The sequence below is a fragment of the Etheostoma cragini genome, chromosome 16, assembly GCF_013103735.1.
Source record: "Etheostoma cragini isolate CJK2018 chromosome 16, CSU_Ecrag_1.0, whole genome shotgun sequence".
Taxonomy (NCBI): Eukaryota; Metazoa; Chordata; class Actinopteri; order Perciformes; family Percidae; genus Etheostoma; species Etheostoma cragini.
In genome coordinates, this window is record NC_048422.1 from 15,421,076 (window position 1) to 15,442,066 (window position 20,991).

The 20,991-nt window shown below is 39.5% G+C and overlaps 1 protein-coding gene across 9 annotated transcripts in view; it reads left to right on the forward strand.

Moving 5' to 3' along the window:
* rgs3a (regulator of G protein signaling 3a) overlaps nt 1–4,787 on the forward strand; it is a 130,529-nt gene extending 125,742 nt beyond the window's left edge. For all 9 annotated transcript variants that reach the window (XM_034895622.1, XM_034895624.1, XM_034895623.1 and 6 more), the window contains 4 exons: nt 138–239; nt 1,254–1,315; nt 2,331–2,497; nt 2,642–4,787. In XM_034895622.1, coding sequence (XP_034751513.1) covers nt 138–239; nt 1,254–1,315; nt 2,331–2,497; nt 2,642–2,842 — 532 coding nt within the window. In that variant the 3' untranslated portion in view covers nt 2,843–4,787. The remainder of the gene's footprint in view (nt 1–137; nt 240–1,253; nt 1,316–2,330; nt 2,498–2,641) is intronic.
* The last annotated feature ends 16,204 nt before the right edge of the window (nt 4,788–20,991 follow it).

Here is a 20,991-nt window from a genome sequence, read left to right on the forward strand (position 1 = left end):
TCCTCATTCCATTTCCCTTGTCCTGTCTCAACCTTCCACCTCCTTTGCCTTATTCTGTATTCATAAATCTTTCTTTCACTCTTCCGTCTCTTGCCAACTCTGTCCTTCTATCTCTCTTCTATCTTCCTTTCACCCAGGGCCAAAGACATGAAGAATCGGCTGGCTTTCCTGCGGAGGAGGAATGAATCCCCAGGAAGCAACCCAGCCAGCAAGTTAGACAAATCTATGAAGTCAGTAAAGTAAGTGGCCACTTCCTGACAGCATGTGCATGTGGGTGTGTATGAGACTGGGTTCCGGGTCTCGCTACAACTTGTGATGACCTGACCTTGGAAGACAGACATGTGGGCAGTAACAGTGATGGGAGTGTGCTTTTAATGTGTGGCAATATTAGATGAACCAGAGAATGTTTGTTTGACAATGGCAAGTCTGAACGAGGGATAGTAAATTGTTTGGCTGTCGTTTTTTTTGAGTTATATAGAAAATAGTTTTACCAAATAAAATATATCAAAATAGATTGTTGTAACGCCTTGTACTATAATAGCATAAACCTGACAATGCACTTTGCCAGGCAGCTGCTTTAACACATAAATGTAATAATTGTACATACATGTTCTACAAGATATAACAGTAAGAGAAAAAAATCGCAAAGTGTATGAGCAAATGCAATTTTTGTTGGTTTGTCGGATGTCAGAATGTCGGCTAAAACAAATCCATTATGAAAAGGCACAGAAAATGTCCAAATTGACTAAATTGTACCTAAAATTACATAGCAACATTTTTCTTACTTGTCAACTAAGGCCTCAGATGTGGATTGCAGAGAGTGTTAGATGAGCACTGTAAAGAGGCATGCTTTACAGCAGAGTACAGGAAGAATGAAAGGCAGCAGGGGGCAGACAGACACTGGTCGGGGGAGGAGGTCTTGAAACCCGACAACACATCCCCATTGGTTGGATGGAGCCCCTCCCCTCCCGCCTTTCAGTTGCTTTCAGTGGGAATATAAAAGCCTACCCCCACCAGGGTGAATCAGATAGACTCATGGCTCTCAGTGTTGTAAGCTCTCATAAAGCAGATCTCAATGAGAGGGGAAGATCAGTAGACACAGACTAGAGTGGAAGGAAGGAAGCAACAGAGAGGAATACATACTTTGTTTCCACTCATCTATCAAGCATAGACAAAGTCCTGCGGATGGGTCACACAATGAGAAACCTGACTGAGATGGGCTTGTTAAAGAATCGCTCTGCTTTTATCTGCAGGCCCACCCCAGAGGAAGCACTGAAATGGGGGGACTCACTTGACAAGCTGTTGACACACAAATGTAAGTTACTTTTGATTCCTTCTTCTCAGTTTTTGGTCTTTTGTCTCTCCTTTACAAACGTTGGAATCATCCGTCTTTTTGTTCTGATCATTTGTGTGAAATCATTTAGTGCAATATTGTTCTAGATGGTGGGTGAATATAGATGTACAGTGCTTGCATGAGGTGGTGGGGGAGGGTGGTAATCACTGTACTGATATATGGATTACGCACACACACACACACACACACACACACACACACACACCATGCTGCAATGAACGGGCAGCGTGCATTAAATTTCCCTAATCCCAACGGACCGAGTCAATGTTTTACATGGAGAGAAGGAGGGGAAACTAAAACAGCCAACCTGCAAGTTTGTTGCTATTTTTTTTTTTTTTTTTTACACAATTCAGCATTTAAAATTCAATCCCGTTCCAAAGCTGATACAAAGCCAGAGCTACATCTGGTCTTCATTCGGTTCTGTTGGCCTCTTTATTCTCCCCTTTCTTATTTCCTCTCTTCCATCTCTTGGCTTACCTCACTCCTGCTTACCGGAATGAGGTAAGAGATGACTGCTTGCATATCAGTGTGGGTGGTTCATGGGAACGGAAAGGTGCAGAAGGGAGAAGTGGGTGGACACAGCTTCCTGCTATTCTTTCTTTTGGATGCCTTCTTCCTCTAATCATTAACTGGACTGAAACTTAAAAAGCCCCAAAGTGCCAGAATTAGTCCCTTTTCCAGTACTCTAAAACACTCTCCTTTCTTTGTTCTTTCACAGCATGTGTAAAGGGGAATGCATAGATGTCCTGTTGAAGGCTGGTTGATGTCACTCAAAGGATGTTGAGGATTTGAATATGTGCTGCGGTGTTGTTAGGTTTTATTGATTTTTTACTTTATTCCAACCACATGACTCAAAAGCCTGCCACAGAGCTATTTTAGGCACTGAAACTCCAAGGAGCATTTCAGCTGTGAGGTTGCCATGGCACTCTAGTAAACTCTTCTCTTGTTTATTCTCCTCCTCTCTGCTTTCCCTCAGATGGTCTGGCAGCGTTCAGAGCTTTCCTGCGCACAGAGTTCAGTGAGGAGAATCTGGAATTCTGGCTAGCATGTGAGGAATACAAGAAGATCAAGTCGCAGTCCAAGATGGCCTCAAAAGCCAAGAAAATCTTTGCAGAATACATTGCTATCCAGTCTTGTAAAGAAGTGAGTGAGAGTGTGCACACAACACATACTGGGGAAAAATGGCATCAAAACAGCCTCCGGCAAAAAAGAAAACATGCATTTTTTCTCATGCTGTTTCTTCAAAATAACAGTTTAACTTACTTGTTTTGTTCTTTTTCTCTGCAGGTAAATCTGGATTCGTACACCAGAGATCACACTAAGGATAACCTGCAGAATGTGACACGCTCCTGCTTTGAACTAGCGCAGAGGCGGATATACGGGCTGATGGAGAAGGACTCATACCCCCGCTTCCTGCGCTCAGAACTCTACGTGGACTTAATCAACCAAAAAAAAGCCAGCTCCACTCCGACGTCATCTTCGTCATAAGAGACCAGAAAAAGTTTAAAGGAAAATATGACGATGAGAGAGAAAAAACAGGGTCAGACTTGAAAATAGTAGTGGTTGGGTGAGATGTGAAGGTCTTTGTTTGCCTTTATTTTTTTTTTTACATTTTCTTTGTGTAAGTCATCCTGTCCACTATGATTTTTGTTGTTGTGGTGTGAGAGGATGTGGCAAAGCTATGGCACTGCAAAGGAATGTAGTTTACACAGTTACCAGGTGGATGGATGGATGAATGAATAGACTGATGAATGGATGGATGGGTGTTCCTAAAAACACAGAAGCCAACATACGAGGGCTGGAGCAGGGGCAGGACGCTTGTCTGATCACTGTCTCTCTTTTTTGTGCTGTCAGTCTTTTGGTTGTGTTTTTGTCCAGTTGTACTGGAGAAAAGGAGGGGTTGCTAAGAAAACCCTGCAGACATGAAGACAGTCCGGCACTGTTCTGTCACTTTTTTCCTTAATTTCCCTTTAAAACTCCCACTTTAAATTCCATCCTTTCCTCCGCCACATTCTCTGTGAAGCCACTTCAAAGCTGTCGGTACGACACAAAGTCCTTCATGTTTTTTTATGAGGCTCCAAACTGTATGACGGAGTCGAAAAAAAGCAATGTCTGAATGAAAGCTAGCGTTATCGCTCTGTTTCACATGCATTTCTGTAACACACCTCCACTCTCTCAAAGCTTTTATAAACAGCTTTCACCTTATTCAATTCATCCCGATACTGCGGAAAGCGTACAACAGGGATAACGACGGAGACAGCAACGGGCAAAGAACACAAACGTTTAAATAACGGATGGACTGGAGATGTGAAGAAACGAAGAACTGTGTCCCTCTCACATTAAAAGACATTGAAAGTCACATTCAAAGCCAGTAATGGAAGAAAAAGACGACTTGCCTTGTGTCTCCAAAGACTGTTTACAACAAGGAATGAAAACTGAAGAAAAAAAAAGTTCTGTGCAGCCAAATAATATTTCCTTTATCATAGTAGCTCATTCTGGACTAATCGAGGAAGCATTCTCAGGACTTTGCTATGACAGGTTCCAGCTTGGTTTATCCCGTTTGTCTACACACACACACACACACACACACTCACATTGTTTTTATATGTTTTAGGGTTCCAACCTGCACTCCCTAGTTCAACTGAGCAATACACAAGAGGTTGCTCATTTCATAGTCAGAGGAAAAGATATTGCTTCATGTTGTACAAAAGTTTGCCTATTTATTTAGATTAACTTGCTGGATGCTCCTACAGACACCTTCACCTCCTCTAAAGCACTCCGCTTAAAGCTCTCACTTTCCTCTTAACCGCCAAACAGGTCCAATGCTGTCCTGAACTTTAAGTGCAATATTGTTTTTTATTTTATTATGTTTGGTTTGTTCATTTATTTGGATAATTTTGAATTTTTATGGTGAAGACGAACGGCTTAAGCTCGGTATTAACTTTATTTGTTAAGAGAAAAAAAGCGTAGAGCTATAAGGTTGATTTACAACGTAAACTTTCAAGAACCATAAGTAGTTTAATGAACTTTAAGCAAATGATTCTAACTGTGTTAACCCCCAGCAGCAGGCAGCTGGGGGGTGTTATGGTTGTAAATATAATTCTTTAAGAAAACTATGTGATAACACATTAAAAACAAACAAAAAACAAAACAACCCATAGGTCTCTGCTGGTGAATGTGGGACCCAGCTGTATCTATGTAAATATGAGAGACTTAAAATTATAAGATGACATGCATTGTTTAAAAGAGTAAGTGAGCAAGAGCAGGTACAATCTGCTCTTTCCCTGGTCATACACTGCTTGTAAGGAGTTCTGGAATGCATTTCATCATTTTCACTGTTTACAATTCAAAATGCATCTCCTATGGTAGCAAGTGAAAACAGTAGAGTACATGTGGTGTCATTGCTAATGATAAATAAACCAACCAACTGATGAAGTAATATGTGTTGTCTCTGGATTTTTCTTGTAATGAGTAATTTGTGTGTAATTTGCCCATGCACACTGGTCACAAACATGCCAAGACTGATGGGCGTTCAAGCGGTCCATAAGCTGCCACGCACTGATTAAAGTTAAAAGAAAGTTGTAAGAAGTTGGTTAAAGGAATAGTTTGACATTTTGCTGAATGCACCTATTTCCTTTCTTGCAGAGAGATTAGACAAATGATACCATTCACTATGTATAAACACTGCACTACTGCCAGAAACCACCTTTAAGTAATTTAACATTAAAAACCATCACATGTAAAGAAGTTGTAGAATTCCTGTTGGTAATAATAACATCATACTCACTGAATTCATTTCTGAGATTTTGGAATGTGGTGACATCACTTTAAATAAATCTGACCGCTAAAACCAGAGCGGTAAGACATTTACAGACAGATTCTGTGTTGAACCTGTTATACCCGCATTCAGTGGTTCCCACGCAGTTCTGTCCAATGTGGAATTATTACCAACATTTTGGTTTTACCACCAAGTTAACAGTTTTGATAATATGGCTAAATTGCATGCTTGTTTACAACCTGTCTGATTGTCTAAATGCTTCTGTTTCTTAACCCTTCACTCTTTCCACTGTGTACAATAAAATGGTTACAGTGGAAATCCAGAATTCTTGCGAGAGCACAATATGATTTTGCTCAGTGAGTTACTCTGGCATCGAGTTATGCTGCTCATTAACTATACCCTTGTAGCCGAGCTCCTCCAATCACATCGTTGCATATGGCCTGCGTAGCTCAACTAGTAGAGCAGGCGGCCATATGCCAAGGCTCAGCCCTCAATGCAGATGGTGACAGTATAATCTACTAGTTAGCTCCTCTGGTAGCTAAGCGTATGGGGCTCTGGATACGTCACCCCATGCATGGTTGTGATTGGTCGTAGTGTTATCCAGCTATGTGCAGATTTTCAAATGCACACTTGGTTCCTACTTGGTGCCTTACTTGATGCCAGACTGTTAATCTTTTGGATTTGGGACTGGATTTCCTGGTTATAAACTTACCACAATAAGTAGAAATATTTGCTAAAACTTTGAAAGAATATGAAAGTTGTTAAAAAAAGGATGCTCTTTGATTTTACACATCTAGGAACTCCCATACAAACTGAAAAAAATAAAGTTCGTAACAATATAAAAAATATCCCAACAACCCGGTTAACACTATATACATGTATATAGTGTTAACCGGGTTGTTGGGTTGGGATGAAAGGAGACACTTCTGTGACTTCTGTGGGATGTTTGTCTGTTTAGGGGGGGGGGGGGGGGTTGATCAGTCTAAAGTGGTGCTGGAAACAGTAGTAACAGCGCCTAATCCTCTTTACCAGCTGCCATCTGTTTTGACAGAGACAGCTTCTTTTTTTCCAAAAGGAATTGTCATCAACCTCACTATCGCCTCCCTCCTGTTTCCTCTTCGTCTCGCTCCCTGTTGACTGTTATTGTCTTTGGAACCCACACTTGTGATTTCTTTTAACTCTCAATTTATATGTCATACAATGGAGGTCCCGCTCTTGAGCTGGATTCCTTTACAAAAATCCTTTTGTTATAATTTCCTTCCTCTCTGTCATCTGTGTAAACCTTATTACGGTGCTTGTCATTGTTTTCAAATGTAGCTGTCACGTGAACTAACTCGCATTTCCTGCTCACATCTCTCGTGTCCTGCTCTACCAAATATGGCCCTCAATGTTCCTCCACTGTGACAATCTCTTATCTGACTTTCTTGTCAAGTTAAAAAATATGTGACCAGGATATGAAGTGTTATTATCTTTGTGAACAGCACTTTGTCAGTGTTGTGCACAATTGTAAATATACCAATGTCTTGTCAGCTGGGCTACGGGAAAATAAGCTTCCAATCCCTTTACTGCCTTGTCAGTTCAGCAGCCCCCACAGTACACACGGCCTATAATAAAAGTATCAGTTCTGGCATAAACTTGACTGTGTTTGTGCTTTGAACTAAAGCTTTTGGTAATGGTTCAAAATGTTGTCAAATATGCCTATTTATTTTCTTGCATGAATTCCTTTAATTAGATGAGAATATTGATACTACTCACTGAAGCTAGAAGTTATTAGTTTAGATTAGCATAAAGACTGAAAGCATAAGGATACACTGCCTAGCCAAGAATTAGTTTCAACACACAACTCCATGCAAAACCACCATTTATGGATTGATCAAACAAGATATAAAGTGGTGCCGGGAAGTTCTAGCGGTTTCCCCCGTCTTTATGCTATAACCTGCTGGTTTTAGCTTCATATTTTACAAATAGATTTTATTTCACCTTGAACTGCTGAGGACCATGCCTGATTTTGGAAAAATCAACTGCAGTGCCACTGCATGATAGAAATTGCTTACATTGTTGTTGTTGTTGTGGAGAAAAATAAATGTTATTTTAAAATTCATGTGTTAATAAATGTCTTAACTCTTTCAATAGGAAAGTGTATAATCAGTAAATAAGATCAATACCATCATCATTGAGTGAGAATTCAATGTTTCTTTTCACCTTGTGAAAATAGCACATACTCATTCACAAGAATGGGAAGAGTTGTACAAAGGCCTACTATACTAAAGACATGAAACTATGTAGTTGAATGTGATGTTGATTATTAATCATTCAAATTGTTTTACGCCTCTATCAGATTACCTCATACATCTCAAAAGCAAACTGTGTATTAGAGACCAGTGGACACCCTAATCCTGGGAGGGACTTGTGTTTGTTGTTATTGTCTTTCTGCTGTACTGTATATGTTGCATTGAATAATCCAAGACTCATTTACACAGTTTGGCACAATGTGTGATTTTCTGACCTGCTACATGAGGTCATCATGAATGTCAAGACATGTTTATTTTCTTGCACCCTTGTAACTGTACCATCTGTCAGTTCACATGTACATTACATTTCTAGACTTGTCTCAGTCTGGCACAAGTGAAACATACATTCTGGGTCTAAGGAGCCAAGGGGGCCCTAAAGGCAGTGAGCTCATCTTTATTATGAAACACTTCGGCACACTACCTGCCTCATGCGATTGTGCAGTTTTCCATTATTAGGATGTAGCTCTGTAGCTTTGGTGGATGTCGTCATTGATGCTGGCAGACAGGGACTTTAAAAACAGCAACAGTCAGATGATGGGACAGTGGAAGGAACAGAAAGTAATTGTCTTATCCCAGCGGTCTAATCAGAAAAGGTCAGATTTATATATAGATGGCCTTTATACAAATAGATAAGCTTCACACAAGTATTGCTGCTGTTTTTGTAAAATAGTCAACACGGATTACGTTACATTATTTATATAAGTTTCCTCAAACGTTTCCACTCATTATAATTGATCATTATGTAAGCTGGCCGTAGCCCTATATTTAACATAAACAGAAATGAGATTGGTATCAATTTCCATATTTCATTTAACTCTCCGCAAGAATGCAAATAGGTGTATTTTTCTTAGTTGTAACTATTCTTTTAAAAATCAACATTTCTGACTTTGTATGTTTTATACTTCACATAACTGCGGAGCATTTTCTGAAGTATTTTTCACTTCCCAGGCTGCGTTCGATTTCACTTCACTTTGAGAGACTTGACACACAGTGAAACTTTTATTTGGGTTGATCGTTTTAATCAAAAGTGTGCTTTCATTGTGATGTAAGATGGAGAGAAAGATGACAATGACATGAAGAAAAACATGACTCTTGGAGGGCGGCCATCTGCCACTGCCGTTTGGGACACAGTGACACTGAAACAGATACACAGGATACACAGATATGGAGAAATGTAGCTCAGCGTAAATTCTTTCAGGAAGACCTAACTTTTAAGCGATGCACTCCTAAATCAATTTAGCTGTTATCCAAATAAATGTACATTTCAGCATGCTATGGGTAACTGTCACATATCTGCAACTAGTCTCTCCTGATTGAAACGTAGCTCAGTGTAAATCTCTTCAGATAGACCTAACTCTTAATCAATGCTCTACCAAACTCGAATCAGCTGTTGGAGGCGTTCACCTTCCTGCTAAACCAATCAGAATCATACACAAATTGCAAGGGCCAATCACAGAGTCACAACCCTGCTTTAAAAAAATCTGTTTCTCCCTTTGCCATTCAGTTGTAACTGCATGCAAAGAGTGCAACCCTCCTTCCGTCGGTCTGATCGTCGGGCTCCTTCGTCCTCACCACTGGTGTCTAGATTCCATCTGCAAACATGTCTCTCCTGATTGAAAGAGGACACATGATAATTTCAGCATTTCGTATGATGAATAACAGCAATTAACATACCTAGAAAGATTATAGAACTATGACTAGAAATAAGAGTAGTAGCAGTGCAGGGTGTAGCAGGGCGTCGAGCAGGACCACGGCAACAGCTACAAAATTTGATCCAGGTGCCACCCCATCCTAAGGAAAACGGCAATGTGAGAAAACATGAGGACTCCAGGAAAAAAGCTCCCTCGAGCTAAGGTAATGACAACCATTACGGTACAAAATTCCGTGATGGGCCCACAAAAGAATTCTGTGAAATAAACACGGCTCCTTAAGTAAAGGAAAGGTTGTGTGTGACAACAACTGGTTGCGTTTAGGAAAAGTAGAACGGGGCGGCCGTATACAGCGGACGGGTTGGGTATAGGAAACGAAGAACAGGATGGTTGAGTCTTGTGTTGTTTGATCCATCCACCCCCCCACTGACCTCCCTACGCGGATTTTCGGGCCTTTCTAACTACTCGCTACCGTTGTCGCTTGATACGTCATCTACGTCAAAATTTTTCGTGGTGGCCACATCAAATTTTCACACAGTCCATGCCACCTCCACGAAATGTGCTGATAACAGATTGTGATCATTTCATGGAATTCTGTGAGACCAGGCTGTAACACAAATGCACACAGGAGGAGCTCAGTGTGTCAAAGGAAGTCCCCCGCCAGTCTGAAACTATAGCATTATAACTAGGAGCTGGTCTAAGGCAAACCTGAGCCAGCCTGCAAAGGGTTGGTAAATGAATCAACCATGAACAACTATGAGAAGGAGGGGGTGCAGCGGGACTGGGGCTACACACCCTTCCTCTGCCGGTCTAGGCGAACGCTGCCACTCCTTACTCCCTAACTATAAGCTTTATCAAAGAGGAGAGTATTAAGCTTACTCATAAATGTGGCGACACTGTGTGCCGCCCAAACCCAGACAGGGAGCTGGTTCCACAGGAGAGGAGCCTGAAAGCTGAAGGCTCTGGCTCCCATTCTACTTTCAGAGACTCTAGAAAGCTCTGAATTCAGAGAGTGACGTGCTCTGGGGCAGTAGGGTACTATGAGCTCTTTAAGATCTGATGGTGCCTGACCATTAAAAGCTTTGTAGATCAGGAAAAAGCTTTTAATTCATCCTGTATATTACAAGAAGCCAATGCAGAGAAACTAACACAAGAGAAACATGTCTTCCTTTTCTTATTTCTTATCAGAAAGCTATAGTCCAGACTTTTTTCCGCATTGTTTTGATACAGGATGTACCTAATTTTGGCAACGTTAGGAAGGTTGAAAAAGTGTGTGTTTGTGTTTGGTTTCTGTTTGTCTGTCTGAGTGCTGCATACAAATACAAGTTTGTGTGAGGACCTGAAGATAAACCTCTTTAATTAATTCTTGAAACATGAGCAAATTCGACCAGAGATTCAGGCATGCACATCTGGACTCAAAGGAAGCAGCTGTGGACCTTGAAATTACACACTGAACGCACACAAACAGACAGACTGTGACATAGCAATCTGATTTGCGTAACATGAGAAACCTAAAAATGTCAGTAATGCCTTGTGTTGAGCACTTAAAGGAATAGTCAGACATTTTGGTAAATAGTCCCTTTTTTGCAGAGAATTAGGAGATTCTCACTGCTGCCCATTTAGTATGAAGCCGCAGCAGATGGTTAGCCTAGTTTAGCATGAAAACTAGAAGCTGTAAGATAAAGCTTGCTTGGCTATGTTTGAATGGTAACAAAATCCATCAGTTGTGGCTTCCTAGTTGACACCCTCCGTAAAACCATTAATAGTTGTGTAAATATGTGTGTTGTGGTGCTGGTAGGCATATTTTGTTACCTGTTTTCTCCCTGTTTCTAGTCTTTTAGCTAACCTAAGCTAACTGACTGTTTTTTCATCCACCCTTGACAAGAAAGAAAATACGCTTATTCCATGAATATGGAACTGTATGTCAAACAAGGTACTTACAGACATTATTGTGTGGAAGCCCTTGGGAAACATTTAAAATTCCTAGTATTTTATTGTCCTGCTGTGAACTTAACTGCGCTGAAGTAGGAGAGCTGTAGTCATGTGCAGCACAATGCAATTTTAGTGTCAATGATTGTCAGATTGCTCCCTCCTGCAACCAAACTGTTCCTGTGCTTAACTGCTGGTTCTGTTAAACTTGTCAGCTAATATCATCCAACCATCAATTACATTACACAACAGTTGTTTTCTGGGACCAGGCCAACACCTAAAAACAATGTCTTGTCTCATTGTCTCCTCCCAAGTTATTTAAAGTTCCATATAGTCAATTCTGCTATAATCCTGAAGCTCAAGGACACAGTTTTCCTCCAAGAAGAAGCTTTATCGATAAACCACTCCAGATGGTGCCTCCATAGTGAAACAGCATTGAATTAACACCATGCAATAGTTTATTTTGAGCTGTAAAATTATAGTAACCTACTGCAAGGTCAACCAGAAATGGAAAGCAGGTAAGTCATCTGAGGCATCAGGTAAGAGAATTTTTTTTTTTTTCCTGGCTACAATCCAGTCCATGTGTCCGCTATAAACCCTCTGATGTGTGATGGATATTTCCATTTTCACATTTCATTTCAGGAGGTTCGATGACACTTTCGACGATGACATGGTAATGGCACGAGAAGATGTTGCTTTTTCTTACCCATCTGTTGGCATCTAAATCCTGTCTAGAAGAACTTATTTTAATTATTTGTATTTATGTCAGTAAGCTAAGCCATTGTTGAGACCTTTTACATAATACATTTTAAATTGTTCCACATATTAGGGCGGCCGTCATGGTAGCCATACCTATTTTAGCCTTAAAGTCTGACTTAATTGTTGCCTGTGTTGATGTTTTTTTAGTTTGTTTATATGTTAATGATCAAAAGGTTTAAATTATCTATGAGCTTAACTATTCCTCAAATTGTTAATGTAATTCAAATAATTTCTAGTGTGATGGATTCATTCATTTGGCTGTATAGAGAATTTCTACCATATGCTATATTGTTCACTAGCAAAATTCAGTTCCACTGTGCCCCATATGTTTTGACATGAACCCTGCTGGATGTTCCATCAAAGAGAGAAAAAGCAGGTGGATTCTTCCACAACAAAACACTTTAAATGATGAATGTTTTAAGTGCAGTGACACTAAGCTTAAATAATGCACTTCCCTAATAGGATTGTAATTAACCAAAAAACCCACTAACCTCATCAGATTACTCTAGAAAAGAGAATCCTTCAGCAGCTTCTTTGGTAAAATACAAGACAGCTCAACCATTGACTTTTTTTATTTTGAATCCATCATGTCAGTTTGTTGCTATTGTTGTCTGATTTCATTAATTGTTTCTTTGGCTTTAGGGAAACCACTGTATATTACCTGATTAACTAATGCATGAAACTAGAAGGCAGCCTCTTCAGACGGTTGGTTGTTGTAAGCAAACAGTGAATGAGAGGTCTTTAACATGTAACTGTTCACTTCTGTCTCCTACCAACAGTTTAAGATTTGGTTTTCTAGAATTACTCACAGGGGTATTGAAGTTCTATTTTGTCACTCATATAGGCTTCTTCAGTTCTCACTCAAGAACTCACTCCCAGGCTTTAGACAACATTGGTTCAGACTGACATATCTCATTTATGGTATCCAGAGGATAAAGCCTACTGACTATGTTGGTGCCCTGATTTTTCTTTCTTTCTTTTTTTTCTTTTTTTAATCTTGCGCCATAATTGGGACAAAGTTAAATTTGTCCAAAACTTTGGTTTATCCAACATTTTTGGCTTTTTTACAGTTAGCCTTACAGCCTCACGGAGCAGCTAGCATGGCTGTAGACTCTTAAGTCCTGTCAAAGATTCTCTATACCATAGTTTGTTATCTGAAAAATAAACAGGTTCTGGAGATGTGTGGCTTGTGAAAAATGGGTCCAGTATGCACTTTTATGACTATGGGGCGAAAGAATTGCTCATAATCTGTGTTGACGTTCACTTTTCCTGTTGAAATCAATACATTGAGAACCTACTGCTAGTTTCCTTAAGAGGCAGGGGAGTGGCGGGTCCCACGCGACACAGATACAGGAAACTGATGGAATTTAGCAGATTTCAGTTGTGCTTTTCCCACTTTGACAAAACTTCTGTTGTGAAAAAGGTCCATTGTACTGGACTGACAATTTCATAGGAGGAATAGATTAGAATAATGCACTGATAAAAAAAAAACTATCCAAATCAATGTATTTGTCTTGCCATCCAAGTGAATTAAAGTAAATCTGCATCTGTGATTTCTTTTTCTTGACGTTTTTTATAATGTGAAGTGTTCCAGACGTCTCTGCGTAGCTTCCAGACTGGCAGCTGCAGACACGCAATCTCTGCCAGTTATTACACTGTATCCTGTCCTTGGGCCTTCTACTGTTGATAGTGTGCCTTGATTCACACTAATGAGAACACTGTCATTAGTAAGTGTGTGTGTGTGTGTGTGTCATTGAAAGTGGGGAAGTAAAACAGCAACAATGACTCAAGCTCATGATGTCACCACAGCACTTCCTACCTTATTACAAAATATCGTTTGACTCAAGGTTTTGGTTCACGTGTTTGATATCATAGATATTATAAAGTAGCCAACACAGAGAAAGGCAGAATAATCACTTTAGTGCAGGAAGAAACTTATTTCTACCATCCAGGGAGAATACCCACACATCGTAATAATGATTAACTCACAGTTTTTGAATCCCTCCTCTTGCTGCCTTTATTTTTATCAGGCTATAAAAAAGCCTGTACTATTTCGTGAGAGATGTGAAATCATTCAACTAAACATAAACTGGCAGAAACATTTTTAGAGGCACGGTTTCCCTTCCATTTCGAAAAATGTTTTCCTGGTGGCTTAGTCAAGATGAAAAACTATGAAAAGGCATAATCACAGTAATGATGAGACAGGACTGTGAAAAGATGAGACTCTCAGACATTTCATGTGAATTTGAAGCTGATTGGTGTTATCCTTGCATATCTACCACCACTGAAGTAAGGAAAATGACAAATGTGTAGTTTTTATCCTCAGCTGATTTCATGTGTTGGTAAATAGAAACAACGCCTCATCCCCTGGGCCAGCTGGTAATGCACACATTTGTTACATTGAAACACGCACCATTAATAATGTCACAAACCCTTTGGCAACTCAGGCTTATAAAGCAGTGGAAAAGTTGTTGAAAGTAAAATAAAGGCTGATGCTTGTGCCAGAAAAGAGATTAAGGTTTGTGTAGTAGATCTGATGTGACACAGATGTCTTGCAGATCCAATTCTGTAATCACAGGATATGGAAACAAGACTTTATGCATGGAAACCTCAAGAGAAGACAAAAGGACACTCTCCAGCCTACTCTCTTTTCTCCGTTTCTTTTGTCCTGATAGCCGGATACATAGCAGATCTGGACCTTCGGAAGCTACAAATGCACAGAGAGACTCTTATGACATGACACGACATGTGGGACAAATAACTTGTTTGGATAACGCCCATTTTGCTCTGATGTGTTGAAACATCCATCACCTCTGATCCCCTTTACTACTGTACTGTTTGACCCAGCTTTGTTTAGCATTGTAGAACATAGCCAGTGCCAGGACAACTCTTAACCTCGCCAGATACAGTCAAACTACTCATCTATCCTCTGCTGCCATGTGGCTCCGGATTATCTTAAGGCCACTGCTTGGAACATACAGAGAGGCTGGGACAGATTCAAGGGAAGCTCAAATCAGAAGGATTTGGATAAAAGCCTTCAGACGAGGAAACACTGGATGTAAATACAGTTTTTTTTTTCTAACCCTAACTCAAGTATATTTAGATGCTGCTTTTATTCCTGATCAAATAGGAGGGGAAGTGTTGAGATGGAAACTTGAACGCCGATTTGTCCCTGTTATGTGTGGCTTACAGAAGTCCAGAGACAGTTCATGTAAAAAAGCTGCCATTAAATGGAGCACAAAGTGAAGATTCAGGCTTTATAGGAAGTGACTTAATATGCAGCTGATCATCAGCCGACCTCCCTGAAAAGACATCTTCACTATAGAGAGTTTTGTTTGAACACCTATTACTGAGCCAGTTGTTGCTATTTCATTACAAGCTAAAGCATACCATGTGCCATTTCCGCCTTTTCCTATGACATTTCCTTTTAGTGTCATTGATTATATTACTAATGTGTATCATGCACCATGGATGTGTACAACGTGGGTCTTATATTTCTAGTTTGGCAGTAATAACCATTTAATCGATGAATTGTGGGAATGTTATCATGATCAAATCTAATTTAAAAAAAGACAAAATTGTAACAAACCAGAATTAACCTTTAAACCTGCTGTTGGTTTTATGTCTCCAACTGCTGAACAAAATATCTGTCTGTTTAGCTGCTTTAGTAATTCTCTGCAGGTACGTCATATGAGTGACCCCTTTCACATTACATCGTCATTTGGTTGAGTATAAACGTTTGGATTAGAGCAGCTTTAAACCGGGTTGTGCACAGATAACACTGAACAACTTATCCTCTGCTCGGTTGGCTTTTCTCCCTCCAGGGTTTTGTTTTTTCCCATTAAGAAAAGGCCTTTTGTTCGATCAGAGCCATTGCACCAAAAATCTTGTAATATGCACACTTCCATTGAAAGCATGACTTAATATATGCTATTTTAATCTACCATCTGCACTGTCTCAAACATAACAGTCCATGGTCTCGAGCCATGAATCATTTCTATGGGTCGTCTTCAAAGGTCCCCCTACAAAGCAAGAAAAGTTTTCATTTTCCACAGTGATAATAAAAACACAATTTTCTTATTTCACAACACATTGCTATGACAAAATTGGTTTAAAAAGATAATCGAAAGTGCTCCTGAAACATTCAAAGGCATCCAAATCCTCATGTTTTAAAAATGTGCTATTTTGGGTTAACAATTCCTCATTCAGCGGCTGTGGTCAGTAGATGGAAAGCATAAGTGATTCAGAAATCAATGTGGTTGAATACAAAAATTTTTTAACAAACTGCACATGCTGAGGCATAGGTTTAACACAAACATACTCACACCCAACTCTGTATGTCGGGATCCTGGGTTTTGTTTTGTTTCCTGATGTATTTTGGAGGCTCATTAGCCATATTTCGTGTATTGTTTGACTTCCTGCATTGTGTGTTTTCCCGACTTTGTGATTGTCTGCCCCGTCCTGATGTGTTTCCCCTGTTCGTAAGCCCTCATGTCACCTGTTTCTCATTACAATGTTGCAATGTGCATTCAGTCTGTGTGTTCCCTATGTCTGGTGTCACTTTGTTGTCTCCCCAGTGTCTACATTTCCAGGCACATCCCAAGCGTGAGTGTTTTCACTGTTCATGGTTTTTTGCTATTGTTTTTGGTGGTCTACTTTTTAATTTTGTTAATTAATGTTTGGAGTTTTGTTTGTTTCCTGCCTGTTTTTTGATACTTAGTACATTTTAGTTATTAAAATATTGTGCTACGCGAGTTCTTCAGTTGCATTTGGGCTCTTCTTCTGCTGCCTGTTCTGCAACGTGACATTTATGTCCCACCCCCATAAACATAGCCTCCATGAACTAATCAATGCAAGATTTGCACATGGATTAGGTGTCCTGTGATCTGTATCTCCACAGCTGAACGATTTATCTACTTTCCTTTTCTCTGTCTCATCCATTTGGTTATGCAACAATCTAACACTAACCAGACAGTCTTTCAGCTTTTCTAGCTTTCTATTTCTCGACTTGTTGTTTGGCCTTTAATATGTGTTTTATAAATACATGAAGTATGCTTCGGTGCATTTTTTTTCAGCTTAAAGCAAAATGTGTATGGCAGATGGAAAACATTTGTACATGCAGATTTGGATGCAAACAACCAGAATTTAAGAATGTGATATACATGTGGAAAAGCTCTCATCCACTAATACAAAACCTTCCATTGCAGAAAGAGAAATATCTGGGCAGCAACCTTCAATCCAAACTTGGTTGTAGTTTATCTTCCATCACTAAGAATGTGGTGACTGATGGCAATGGATGAACTGAAGGGGTTTTCAGCGGGTTTCTATCTTGGCACTGAGTTGTACAACATGTGTAAACCGGATCTCCCCGAGGATTTGGTACGCCAGCCAAGTCTGTAATGCAGAAAGCAGGGGTTCAAGTGAGTACACTGCATTTACGTGGCAATATTAATAAGTTAAAACGGTTGTGTTGTGTGGATGTTTTTCAGAACAAATATTTCCATTGATGAGAAAATCAACCTACACGGATGTAATTACACAAGCTATATTTATAAACGTGAGCTATGTTGATGTGTTGAACAAATATATCAGAACTGCATAACCTAGCTTTGAATTAGTTCATTTTATGAAAAAAATACTTGCCAGTTTTCTATTACAACAAACCTGCAATTACTGATTTTTGGCCACTTGTAGGCTGTGAAGACGAGATGTAAAATGCACCATCAATACATAAAAAATTGGATCTACACTTTGTTTTGGTAGTTTAAGGCATTCACATACTTTCCCTAAAATAATATGTCCTTGAAAGTTCTATTAAAAAAGGGCACTTTTGTCTCATGTAGACATGACATGACAATGCAACACTTAACCAAATACAACCTTCTCGTCAGCGTTCCTTCAGAACGTTGTGCCAGATTTACCGTCTCTCTCGTTCCTACGGCCTTTCTCTTTATACATCCAGGGCCTTTCCGCCATCTGTGCACGTTCTTAAATGGAATAGTGTTGCGTCACTGTTTTTGTTTCCCATTTACAGAGCCAGCGTTTTGTATGAAAAACTGATTTCAGCGCACACACAGAACAGACAGGTTGCGAACCGTAAGGAGATATTCGCTGAACACGGATTATTGCAGACTTCACCTTTAAGTAATTTCTGACTGTTGGTGCTGACTCAAAAACAAACTCCCCATGACACAACAAACCATGGTATCTTTTTTTTTTAATATGCAACATGTTAGTAAATATTTCCATGAGGAAACCACATGTCTGTAAAAGCCATTCAGACAAAGGAGGGGTCTAACCCCTAGACGGTAACAACACCCACTAAGAGCAGCAATGGATTCGTTGAGACAGGTTACTGTCTGATGTATGAATGGCTTGTTTATCTTCTTCTGTTTGTCTCACCACTTAGGGTGGTCAGTGGGCAGGCTGTGGTTAAGGAGTGATGCTGTCATATAGAACCAGAGACTGACACGTCAACAGCTGTTCACTGTCGGCTTTAGGCCACATCTTGTGACTGCTGACTATTTTTTAATGATACATTTATAGGCTGCCCAAGAAAAATGGATGTTGTTCTTGGCGTAAAAATAGACCAAAAAAGTAGGGGTTGGGTGTTAAAGAGGAAGGGTTGCTTAAAGTAGAACATCTGAATTTAAGGTCCAGATAGAGTGGGTCAGAAAAGGACACAATACAACATACTGCACTATCAAACTTAAAGGAAAATTATTTGTTCTCGGTTGTATCTATGATTCAGAGGAACAGGAACATGTACACTATGTCAGTTTTATTGTATAAATAAGTGCTGGGCCTTTTCTAATAGAAATCTAAACGTTAGTGTGCTTATGAAATAAATAATTCTATGGCCGGATTTCCCCTCACAGTGGTTTTATTTCTTGGTGTATCTTGTGTTTTGTGTTTTGCAAGTTATCTTTCTAAACGTTACAATTAATAGTATCAAACAAGATGAATAATACTGGATTTCCAAATATCCACAAATCAGAGTCCCCTTTAGTTATAAATTAAATATTGCATGTCACCTACACAATCATTGTATTGTTCCAGGTTGTAGAACACGTTAACACAGCAAAAACAGGCCATAAAATATCTAGTCATATTAAAGTAAAGTATTGAGGACAATTACGCTTTAAGCATGATTGTAATTTGGACTCTTCCTCCAGCTGTGATGGAACCAAAGACTGTATATAAAACTAGGTTGGGACACATACTTGGACACACCTTTACCACTAATAAGGTCAAACCTGGTGATCCACTGACTCGTACCTGGCGACAAGGCTGTATTTCCGGACAAAGGTATCTTTTTCTGTGTCTTGATTCCAGGACAAGTGTGCTTCAGTGTGTTTTAACTGTCACTGAATAGGAAACCCTAAGCAAAAATAGCTTATTTTGGTCATTATGGCACATCTTTTGACAGATTTTTGTCTAAGCTGTTATACAGCAATCATAGAATTGATTGACAATAGTCAGACATTTCAGCTGATGATGTGTGACAACTTTTTAGATATGTTCATTTTTTCAATACCATTGTGTATACTCTGTTTACCTTTAGGCTGGAATCTACACTGTCTAAAAACAAGATAAAAACACTAAATCTGGGGGGAAAGGTACTCAAAACAAGTGAAATTATCTGTCCATGCAGCAAGATAGTTTCACTTGGCAAGCTTGCTTGATTTAAGAAGCTGAACATTTAAAATAAGAAAGTCACTCTTAAAACAAGATAATTTATCTAACATTTCTAAATCTGTTTTTTTTTTTTTTTTTTTTTATCTTGGCAAGAATCAACCAATTTGAAGTGTATACTCTGTACCCACATTGGTTACATCACCAGAGGGAAACTTGTGGATGGGTGAGTTTGTGGAATGATTTGGAAAATACAGTGGTGCAGTTTTGGTCTCCACACAAGCTCTGCTTCTTTGAGGTTGTTCTTGTCTTTCAAGATGTGTCTTTCTTGTTAAAAAAGGACTTTAAAACAGTTTATTTGGTTGGTGGTTGGACAATGACAGAATATCTGGATTTGAATCTACATCAGTAGCCACAGAAGCCCAGTAAAAAACATAGTGATGACAAATGAGCTTTTTCCACTGCGTGACTGCGTTCACTTCCTTTGGATCTATTCCTGTCTCAGACGCTGAGTCCCACAAACTTAACTGGCGGTATGAAATATTGCAGGTATACACAGCAGTTTCATGTCTTTACAGACTTTACATCTTTACTGTGAGCCTTTTAAAAACATGAACAAGTTTTAATTATGTAAAAGCTTTCTTGTTAATGACACTTTTGGTCAATAAGCTGACTACAAGCAACTTCAAGATAATCAAATGTCTGATTCACCTTCAGAACAAGACTCCGACTCTCCACCTCCTCTAACTTGCAGGGACTGCGAACGTCTGTGTGACTACATTTTACATGTTTGTGTTCCCTATAATAGAACTTTCCCTGAGTGACTTCTGTTGTAACTGAACAGTGAAGCTGTTTTGCAAATGGCAGAAATCACTGCGCCCTTCACATCTAAAAAAAGGCAGTCTTTTCAACACCTTTTCTGTCAAGGTCGCAAGGCTATTTTTGGCAGAATTATCTTTAATCTTTTACGTTTCTGTGTCATAGGATGAACCAATTTTATATCAGGATCTCTGTTGTACTAATGGATTCAGAGAAAGAAACAAAAGGAATGTCTGTCCCACAAAAGCTAATGGATTAAATAACACACATAGGGTGTGTGTTAAAGAACGGCTTTTGGATGCTCTTTTTTACTGCAAATGTCAGGAAAATACCTCATTGCTTGATTCATTTTTTTCATTCTAAACCTGACCGGAACTCATGTCCTTCCCTCGCCCACAGATGTGTTACCTAATACCACAACGGTTAATGTCAGTATGTACTGCCAGGTTTTAAATGTGGAACCTAAATTTACCCACTCTGGACTGAACATACAGAAGTAAACACTTGAGCAAATGTTTATCCGGCTTAATTAAGGTGAAGTGACAAATAAAGATGTGATGTGCAATGTCTGTGACATGGACAAGAGGAATTAATTCTTTTTACATTCAAATTAAATGATTTCAGTTACTTTTGTTGTCTACATTATGACAGCAAACGCACCTGAAGATTATGTTCCTGGAATCTTGTCGTCATTGTGACATTACCAGGCAACCAGCGGGGACTCCAGTAGATCACTACGCCTGGCAAACAAGCTCCAGCATTCGTTATTCGTTATGT